The sequence below is a fragment of the Passer montanus genome, unplaced genomic scaffold (genome assembly GCF_014805655.1).
Source record: "Passer montanus isolate IOZ18808 unplaced genomic scaffold, ASM1480565v1 scaffold45, whole genome shotgun sequence".
In the NCBI taxonomy this organism is placed as follows: Eukaryota; Metazoa; Chordata; class Aves; order Passeriformes; family Passeridae; genus Passer; species Passer montanus.
In genome coordinates, this window is record NW_024369373.1 from 4,016,297 (window position 1) to 4,026,218 (window position 9,922).

General features: G+C 52.2%; 1 protein-coding gene across 2 annotated transcripts; it reads left to right on the forward strand.

The window, feature by feature from the left end:
• The first annotated feature begins 2,709 nt into the window (after nucleotides 1-2,709).
• Nucleotides 2,710-9,099, forward strand: CFAP20 (cilia and flagella associated protein 20). 2 transcript variants are annotated; one of them, XM_039721241.1, is made up of 6 exons: nucleotides 2,711-2,898; nucleotides 4,938-5,017; nucleotides 6,050-6,161; nucleotides 6,500-6,688; nucleotides 7,788-7,898; nucleotides 8,797-9,099. In XM_039721241.1, exons 1-6 carry the CDS (start codon nucleotides 2,815-2,817, stop codon nucleotides 8,800-8,802), a joined length of 582 nt encoding a protein of 193 aa, XP_039577175.1. In that variant the 5' UTR covers nucleotides 2,711-2,814; the 3' UTR covers nucleotides 8,803-9,099. The 2 variants fall into 2 exon arrangements, with proteins under 2 accessions (XP_039577174.1, XP_039577175.1); XM_039721240.1 differs by lacking the exon at nucleotides 8,797-9,099 and having other exon boundaries at nucleotides 2,710-2,898; nucleotides 7,788-7,907.
• The last annotated feature ends 823 nt before the right edge of the window (nucleotides 9,100-9,922 follow it).

The window sequence follows — 9,922 nt, forward strand, 5'->3', positions numbered from 1 at the left end:
CAAGGCCTGTAATGGGTACAGGTGTGGGAATGCACTGTCCTGGTGTGTCACACATGGAGATTTGCTGTGGGCCCAGATGTGGACATGGGCATCAGGTAAGTTTAACCTACTGGTTCTGTAAGGCAGGGCATGGTCCATTTTTGAGGGTTTAATGGCAGCTCTTGTGTCCAGGACTGTGCTGATCTCTGGCATCTACATTCATCAAGACTTCTTTTGGTGGGTGTAGCTCTGGCCAGCGGTGAGAGCAGGGAAGAGCCCATGGCAGAGCCCACCTGAGGCCACACTGGGCAGAAGCAGCACTGTGAGCATGCACTGAGCTGAGGTCCCTGCAGTAGGTGGCACATCCAAGCACTGCTGCTGCTTGGATCTATCCATTTCCTGATGCTGTTGGATCATGTTCCCCATTGCCACCTGCTGCCTGTTGCAGCCCATACCCTTTCCAAGTTAACAGCTTGTCTCCAGAGGGTGCTCTCAGTGACTCTTTTAACTGTTGTTTGTCAGAAATAAACTCTTCTTTGTCTCTCATTCTTTGTCTCCAGTTTGCCTGGAGTCAGAAAGGTTTTGCTCATTCTTGCCCCTTGCTCCATCCATTGCACAGGTGTTGCTCCAAGGTCATGTGTCCTTCCTTGATTTTCTCTGCCACCTTGCTCCAGTACACTCTGGCACTTCCTCCTCCTACTGATGTTTACACCCTTGTCCTCTTCTGATCCCTTGCTCAGCATCAGCCCAGCTTCCTCCTCTTCCTCCTGCACTGCTCAGAGTTCAGGCAGTGTGAGGTCCAAAGCCTTCAGGTTGCTTCAGCACCCAAAGCCACTTTTGGGCTTTGCCTCTCTTTGCATGTGGTGGTTATGGATCTCCTGCCCAATTGTCTTTATGGTCTCCCCATTACACCTGCCCTTCACCCAGTGCTGCTCCTGTAGGAAAATCCAGGCTGGAAGAGTCGGCTGGAGTCATCTGGACAAATCTCAGGATCTCACAGTCCTTGCAGGAGTCATTCCTTTGTTGGTTTTGCCACGTGGTGAAGGCCTTTGGCTCACAAAGGAACTGACTGAATCTGGTGCTGTTTTTATTGGTCCAAGTGCTGTCCTTGGAGCTGGCCCAGCCCTGGCCATCTGCTCTCCAGCCTCTGTCAAGAGGGCAGTGGCCTGGGTTAGGAATTCCCAGGCCATGAACCTGGACCAGGTGCTCCAGGGCAAGCACAGACTTGGCGATACTGGAGAGACCTGCTACATTTTGGTGTCATAACTGCACCCAGCAATGTGACACTTCAGAGGGGCAACATTTCAGAAGCTTCCTGAAAATCTCATTCCTCTGAAGGCATTGGATTGCTGAGAATTCTGAAGGGAAGGAAATGCTTTAGTGGACAGTTATTTCTGGAGCAGGCACTCTCTGCTCACTTCTTGGGCCAGATTATTTTCTTAGGATGGGCCTTTTCCTCCATCTGCTCCCCCAAATGCAATCCCTGTACACCCTGGGAATTGGAAGCAGGGGTGAGGTAACATACCAACATCTTCCTACCGATCTTCCAGGTGGATAACATCAGGGTGTGAGTCTCTGAAATACATCTCTCAGAGACCTCTTCCCAAATGCCAGCCTCGATTGTTAATATGGATTAATGATTTACAGGGCTCTCTGTCTCTGCCCACACATGCCCGGAGAAGGAGGAGGGGCAATGGGTACTACATTTTGTTAAAATTAATTGAGAAATAGGAACAGTTTGAAGCCACAACCTATTTCTGTGTGCAGCAAAACATGACATTGAAGTGGTAAGTGGAGAGCGTGTGAATGAGCCGGCTGTTCAGGAATGGCAGCTGGATATTTGTCCCAGTTGTCTCCTACCATCTGATTGAGGGAACAAGTTATTTCATCCTGCCATATAAAGTGTACTCTAACCCACTGACTAAATATAGCTGATCATTTCTAACTAATGCCTTGCTTTTTGTGTGCTCTACTTGTTTGTGCAAGGAATTGTAAAGGAAAGAGAAAGTGCTGCTAACCCAGGTGCTGTGAGGGAGTGTTTGTAGTCCATGGGAGAGACAAGCACACCTAGCAGAAAACATTGTTAGGATTTGGACGGAGCATTAGTTAGCAACAGAGGCCTGGAGTTAATCTGAGGAACTATAAAGCTGGTGCAGAATAGTAATTTGTATGCTGTTTAGTGTCTGTACATTGAAAATAGATGGTGGAAACAGCTGTTATTACAGCCAGAAGAAATGTATGTCAGTTTAGAAAAGTAATTTCTAGCCCAGGCTGTTCCTGTTAAGCCTCTTCAGCTGTGCCAAGGCCTTGTCTCTCCTCAAAGAGATTCTCACACCTGTAAATCCATACATCAAACCCCCATATTGCCAGGGTCCTGTACCCTATCCCTGCCTGGCTTAGAGCAGCAAGAGCACACAGGAGGCTCCAAGGGCACCCTGGAACGAGTGCAGCTAAAGGAAGCAACAAAGTGCAGCAAAAGCTCCAGTCCTGCAAAACCAGCACAGCGAGGAACAAGCAGAGCCCAGGCTGAGAAACACCCCACGGGCAAAACGCATCCTGGGGAAAAGCAAACCACGGCGTCCCTTTGGCCTGAGGGTGGTGAATTATCAGGGGAGCGGGCACGGTGTGGAGCGGGCTCGGCTCCAGCAGAGCGAGGGAGGCCCGAGGCCGGAGCCGCGGTTGCCGTGGCAGCGCTCCCACACGCCCGTCACCGGGAAGTGCATCCGGGGCCGCCCCGAGTGGTTCCCCGGTGACGGCGGCGGCGCGGCGCGGAGGGATCCGCCGTGTCCTGGCAGAGCGGCGGCCGCGGCGCGGCCCGGCCCGCCCGGCGCCGGCATGTTCAAGAACACCTTCCAGAGCGGCTTCCTCTCGGTGCTCTACAGCATCGGCAGCAAACCGCTCCAGATCTGGGACAAGAAGGTGAGGCGGCGGGCGCGGCCCGGGGAGCGGCGCGGCCGCTCGGCTCAGCCTCCCGGGGCAGGCCCGGGGAGCCCCCGGGGCGCTCCGGGCACCTGTGGGGCCGCTCCGGGCACCTGTGGGGCCGCTCGGCCCCCGCCGGGTCCGGAGCTGCAGCGGCCGGGTTACCGGGAACCCGGGAGCGGGATACCGGGCTCTCTCGGGTGCTGGTTACCGGCACGCCCCGGGGGCCGGTAGCGGGCCCCTCGGGTGTTTCTGAGGGGAAGGTGTTATTGTGTTTTCTGCCTTCGCCCGGATCAGAAGCCGCGGCACTGTGGGAAGCTGCAGAGCGGCCAGCACTGGCAGCGGGATGCCCCAGGCCCCGTGGCCCCTGAGGGGCCGGAGGTGGCGGTCTCCTGGTGTCTGACCCGCCTTTCAAACAGGCTCGCCGGAGGCATGGAGAGCTGGGCTGTGCGGGGGCCTGTGGGTGTAGGAGAAGTTGGGAGTGTCTCCTCACTTTGTTTCTCCCTCCTGTGAGTTTTTATAGTGGTTTTCCTCAGGGCCCCGTGCCTTCTCTGGGCTGTCTCGCATCGAGGAGCCATCCTCAGGGTGTTTGGGGATGTAGAGCTGTGCTGCTTCCCCCATCACAAACCATCCATGGTTTAGTGATTCTGCGAAATAGTTGTTATGATCTCTGGGACCAAGGCTACAACCTGTATTTGGTTGCTTGTGCATGAGCCTTAGCTGATTTTTTTGTGCTTTCAGCAGGAACTAAAACCTTCACGGCAGTTCAGACAGCAGTGATGTTTGACCTGGGTGGGCTTGTGTGAGCATTTACAAGTTGTGAGATGGGGGACAGGAAGCGCAGACCTCTCCTTTCCCATCAGTGGTGTACCCATGTAGCTCTGTGAAGAGCTGGGATGCCTCACACAGCCTGTGTATTTGCGTTTTGCACAAATATTTGTGACTTTAGAAAAGGATCAACAGCTTATTTGGATGGTGCAAGGACGGGACACATTAAAGACTCTTAGACAAAGGGATGTAGTGTGGTGTCAGACTGGATAAGCCATAAGCAGGCTGTGCTGACCCTGCTTAGAGGTTGAGGTTGGCCTGGAGACCTCTGGAGGCACCTTCCCACGTGAATTGTCCTGTGCAGGGTGATACTGTTATGATTGTGTGGCCCATGAGTGGGAGCAGCAGCTCTGCTTGCAGGGTGGATGTCAGCAGAGGTCCTTTCAGCTGCAATAGTCTTGCAATAGTCTCTCTTGCATGAAGCGTGGCCAGCCTGGGTGTGCTTGTTGTGAGGATTGCCATGCTGTCTTCATCAGTGCATGAAATGCCCCTGTCATTTTGGTGAGAACTGGAAACAGTATTTGACATTCTCCCGTGTCCTAGGTGCATGTCTGAGATTACTGGGTTCGTAGCTGTCCTAATGTACACTTTTATATCTTTGCAAAAAGAACCAGCAGGCTGTGATTTCTACTTTTTTTTACATCTCAGGGAATATCTCAAGCTTTTGTGACATGGAGAAAACCCATATATATTTTTTTGGCCTCAGTAGGATGTGCAGTGCTTGTGCTGGTGGGGAGAGTATGTGTGTGGGTGTGCAAGAGTGTGTAAGAGTGTGCCTGAGTGTGTGAGCCCTTCCCCAGAGGCAATCAGCCATGCCCAGCAGCACAGACCCAGTCCCCTTGGTGACCAGTGGCTGGCTGGTGGCTCCCCTCTATTGCTTGTCCTTGTTTTTACCCCTTATAGCACTTTGACTCTTTTATGTTTGTTTATTTGGGCCTCTGATATGAGGCTGAGTCCCTTGTGTTCACTGCAGCATGTTTTGATAGATGGAAGTCTTGCACTCGGTCTGTGTGCAGCATGCTGGGCCATAAACTCTTGCTGGCACTCTGGGGCAGTGATCAAAGCCTTGGAAACAGCAAGGTCCAGGAGAGCAGGAGCCAAGTGAATGTAGATGGGTCCTCCTGGGGTCTTATTCCTTCTCTTAATGGAGCTGTGTGTGCCTCTTTTCCCTCTCAAGTAACGTCTGTGCTGTCTGCCCCACTTCTGTCCAGGTGCGCAATGGCCACATCAAGCGAATCACGGACAATGACATTCAGTCACTGGTGCTGGAGATTGAAGGAACAAATGTCAGGTAGGAGAAGCCTCTTCTGCTGTTCTGGTGGAGCAGAACTCTGCCCTGAAGCAGAGTGAAAGATGGCAGTGGCCAGCAGACATCATCTTCAAACTACAGCAATGTGATGGCAATGTCTTTGTCAATAAATTGAAGAATCTGGGTCATATCACTGATACTCCCCTGTAGCTCTCACTCTCATCCTCAGTGGGGCTAAGGGATAAAAAATAAAATCCTATTATTCTTCCATCACTTGAAGGAAAAAAAAAAAAGGTATTTAATACCCAGCCTCAGTCAGCACTGCCAGTTACTGAAAAAGCAGCACTGTCTACTGTCTCTTCTATTGTCTTGGGCCTGTTCTCCTCACGTGACAGCTGCTCTCCCTGCAGCAGGAAGATCAGAGGGAGATTTATGAGGGGAGTTGCTTGTGGAGCTTCTCTTAGCAACCTCGTCTCCATCGCCCCGGGAGACAGACGCCAGCTCCATGAGCGGCTCAGAGCCTCCAAGGCTTCTCCAGGGGTGATTCAGAGCAGGGCGCTCCTTATAAGGGCAGTGGAGACTCCTCTCCTGCAGACACACTGAGCCAGTGCTTCTCTTTCTCCAAGAAGTGTTGATACAAAACTTGCCAGGCGTGACGTGTACTTCTAGGGCTCACAAGCTCTGTTTTCCCAGCTGTATAGAGCACACAGGGCCTCTGCCATGATCTGGAGGACTCTACCTGTTCAGTCAAGGGTAGGAGGAGGTTGTATTAAGAAACACAAGTTGAAACTGGGGAGGTGAAGCTGTCCAGGAAGGTGTTTCATGCCCTGGGTGAGAAAAGTGCAATTTGAGATGTATTCTTTGCGCCTTCTATCTTTTTCTGCCTGCAGCTACCTCTGAAACTCCCCCTCCTGTTACAGGAGGCCCTGGTTGTTGCTGAGATCTTCTGGTCACAGTTACCCATTTCTGCCCATCCTCCAAGGCTGCACTGGGCCAAGGGAGAGACTTGGGTTACCTCGGGCTGTGCACTTTGTGCTGTGTGAGATCCTAAAGTGTTTTTCTCTCACCTCTCAGTACCACGTACATCACGTGCCCTGCTGACCCAAAGAAGACCCTGGGCATCAAACTACCTTTCCTAGTGATGATCATCAAGAACCTGAAAAAATACTTCACTTTTGAAGTGCAGGTGAGGAGTGTGCAGTGGGGAGGCCCCTCCAGGGACCACTGAGGAAGGCGCCAGAGAGCCTGCAGTCTTGTGTTGGAACTTGTCCCAGGCAGTGAGTGATCCCCAAAACAGTTTTGCTTTCTTGGCCATGTGGTGTGTCAGGTCTTCTGGTATGGGGGCATCAGTCAGCTCACAAACACATTGTTGCTATTCCTGAAAATGGGTCTGTTTCCTGTGTTAAAATGACTTCTGCTGTGGAATGAGGGGGTGGGAGCAGAGAGCCCTCTTGGAGACGGGTAGCGCTGTCCTGGGCAGTCGGGGCCCGGCGCCTGGCTGAGCAGCCCGCCTTCCTCGCCCAGGTGCTGGATGACAAGAACGTCCGTCGGCGTTTCCGGGCGAGCAACTACCAGAGCACGACACGGGTGAAGCCCTTCATCTGCACCATGCCCATGCGGCTGGACGACGGCTGGAACCAGATCCAGTTCAACCTGTCCGACTTCACGCGCCGCGCCTACGGCACCAACTACATCGAGACCCTGAGAGTGCAGGTGAGAAGCTGCTCTGGGAGACCAATGGCTGCTGATGTTCCTGCTGGCTGGGAAGGCAGGATGGGAATCTGGCTTTAGCCCTGTGTGGTTCCTTTGCCAGCCCTGATCTTTACAGAGCAGTGTGGAAGGCGAGCAAAGGCTTGACTGAGGCCTCACCTAACTGGACTAGACTGGGATGAAGGAGCCCATTTCCCTCTTGTTTCTCTGGCTGTCTGTGGTCAGGCTGAGATTTGCAATTCCCTGTGGCATGCCATGAAGGTGGAGCTCTGCTAGGAATTAGCTGTGTGTTGCCTTACTGTCCAGATAGGCTGGACAGTGACTGGCTAAATGGGAACCCGGATGGGAAAGACCTAGAGTGTACAGACCATTCATCCCCTTGGTAAAGCTTGTTTCCTAGTAGTGGAGTGGCCCTGCTTTCACTGAGTCCCTTGTAACAGAGCTGATGCAGTGCTTGCTCCTGCTGAGGACATGGAACTTGTTCCATATGCTAGGGAGTCATGTTCACGGTGTCCAGTGGTGTGTGTTATTTTGAGGAATCTCTGTGTGTGAAGCGTGCCTGTTCCTTAGTGTGAGGGGAGTGCTGCAGTTCCTTGCAGGATTGCGCTGAGGTGCAGGCAGTCAGCTGAGAGTTGTCTGCCTTCTCACATACTCACGAGGGCGACCAGAGCAGCTACTTTGCTGCCAGCTGATAGTGGAGGCAGCACAGGCTGGACAGGCTCATTCCTGACCTCAGGGAGGCCCTGAAGTGGGTGTGTTAAAAATGCAGCAGGCTGAGGCTGTGGGTGTTCTGGCAAGTGCTGATACCAGCAAAGCAGAGGTCGCTTCACAGCAGAGAATCCCCTTAGCAACTAAGACAGTTGGCAGAGATACCAGAGCTCAGCCAAATCTTCTGAGTGTTCATACCTGGAGACAGGGATGCAAATGCAAAGCAGAGGGAACAGACCAGCATTTCTCTGATGCCTTGTCAGATTCAGAAAAGCAAGACAGTGAGATAGATTTCCAGCTGCTGAGCCAAAGAATCCATGTTGCAGCATGACACCAAAGCTGGATGTGGAAAGAGCATGTGGAAAATGGACTGACTCTTTGTTTTGACTCTCAGATCCACGCCAACTGTCGCATCCGACGGGTGTATTTCTCTGACCGGCTGTACTCAGAGGATGAGCTCCCAGCCGAGTTCAAGCTGTATCTGCCTGTCCAGAACAAGGCCAAGGTGAGCTAGAGGTGGGAAGGAGGGTGGGAGAACAGTGAGCCAGACTAGCATTCCTCTGCCTCCTCCTGCTGCCTTTGCAACCCGGAGTTTCTTCTGGCAGCAGAGCTCTCGCCAGCTTTGGCCACCAGCCAGGGAGCACCCTCTCTGTTGCCAGGGTGAGCAGTCTGTCTGGGGTGCCTTGTTGTGTGGCTTTCCTGCCAAAACACATGGAAATTGTCATTCCCATCTAGGAGCAGGGTGGGCTGTTCAGCTGCTCCCCGTGTCCTCCCTGGTTGTGTTGAAGGACTCTGGGCAGTTGCAGCTTCCCGGCATCTCTCCAGAGCTTTCATCCATGACTCAGCTCAGCAAGTTTGCTCTTCAGAGCAGCTGCAGCTCCACATTTGTCTTCCAGGAGAGATTCTGTTTGTGTCCCTCTAGCCCAAAATGAGTCCCCTTGGATCTTTTCCCTGACCAGTGCAGACAGTAGTGCCATGAGGGGGGAAGGAGACACCATGGCTGCCCTCAGGAGGGAATGCCAAGCTCTGCTCCTGCAGTGATGGGAGAGGAGTGAACTTGCTGCCATATTGAGAGATTTTGAGCAACTTGCAGCAGTTTTGAGGCTTGTGAGGAAGCACCTTCTTTGCCAGGGCCAGCCTGTCCCAATGCAGACACTTCTTTTAGCAAAGAAGATTCCTGGGCAAAGTTTCAAGCTGCTGAGGGAGGATTTTGGGGGCTTATGGTAGTGAAAGGTAGAAGGCAGTGTTAACTGTAGGTAACACCTCTGGGGAACCTGTGAGTGCCCTCTGGGCTGTAGCAGCCTCACAGACGTGTCTGGGGAGTGCTTGGAGCCCTCCCAGTACTGTTGTCTTGTGCTGCCAAGTCTTGTAAGTGTCTCCTTTCTTCTCCCTGCTCTGTCCAGCAATAACATCACGTTGCGAAGAGATGTTGGCGTGCAAATTGTACAGAGTCAGAGTTTTCCTGGCTGTTCCTAAAGTGCTGAGCCTAAACTCTGCAGGTGGCCTGGTACCCAGTCTTGTCTTGCTCAAAGTGGCCACTGTGCCTCCAAAGAAGGGATTCAGCAGGAATTGTGAAGTTAAGTGTATCCTCTTGAAATTAGCAATTTTATTTTTTATTTCCTTGTTTCCATCTCTTATATATGCTCTAAATATGGATGTAATACTTGTTCTTGAAAAGTTATTAAACATTTGGCTCTGTAAATCTGCTTCTGTCTTCTTCCTGCTTTGATGGATCCCTAACTTTTTAGTGCTTCAGAAAGTGCCAGAGAATTTCTTTGAGAACACAGATGTTAGAATTTGCCTCTGAACTTGACTTTGATTAGCACCCTCACTCTTTAAGGGATAGCACAGACACAAACAGCAGCAATCTGGTGAGAGGAAAATTAGTGAGTTTCCACAGAGAAGACAGAAACTGTCTCCAGTCCATGAAGTTTGTGGTACTATGACAAAAACTCATGCTGTTCATGAAAATGGGTTTTTCATTCCCTTTTTCCTTGAAGCTATTTTCCCCAGCAGTGACAAATCAGGCTTACCTGCCTGTTAGGGCACAGTTTTGTTGGCTGTGTAGTTACCAACTCAGTCCAGCTCCCAGCCAAGCCTTTAGCAGCAATAAACGAGGCACACAATAGCCTTCCAGCTGCCAGACTGTCCCTTTCCCCAGGGATCAAAGGGGAGGTTCAGCAAAGCAGCAGAACAGGAGCGGAAGTCTTTTCCTGTGCTGGAGCTGCCCTTCCCTGCCTCAAACCAATCTGCCTTTGTTGTAGAAAGGCCAGAGACTCCATCAGTAAGGGGGTGAGTCTGGGAGTAGATGATGCCTTTCCTGTCCGGGGCCAAGCCCCCCATCACTACTCTGGAGGGCAGGTGCCAAAGGCTGGGACTGATCCTTCCCTGGGCTGTGCAGTGAAGGGGGAAGATTTCACTTCTGTTACTGCTCTGTAGAACAAAGCTCTCTCCCAGGAAGAGGAGAGCCTGCTGGGGGACATCTGCCTTAGATTCTGGGTTTAATCCTGACCACTGAGACCTCGCCTG

Coding starts and splice junctions, on each gene's coding strand:
- CFAP20 (XM_039721240.1), top strand. CDS start 2,815: ATGTTCAAGAACACCTTCCAGAGCGGCTTCCTCTCGGTGCTCTACAGC. Junction 6,162..6,499: donor ACTTCACTTTTGAAGTGCAG/GTGAGGAGTGTG, acceptor TTCCTCGCCCAG/GTGCTGGATGACAAGAACGT. Junction 6,689..7,787: donor TCGAGACCCTGAGAGTGCAG/GTGAGAAGCTGC, acceptor TTTGACTCTCAG/ATCCACGCCAACTGTCGCAT.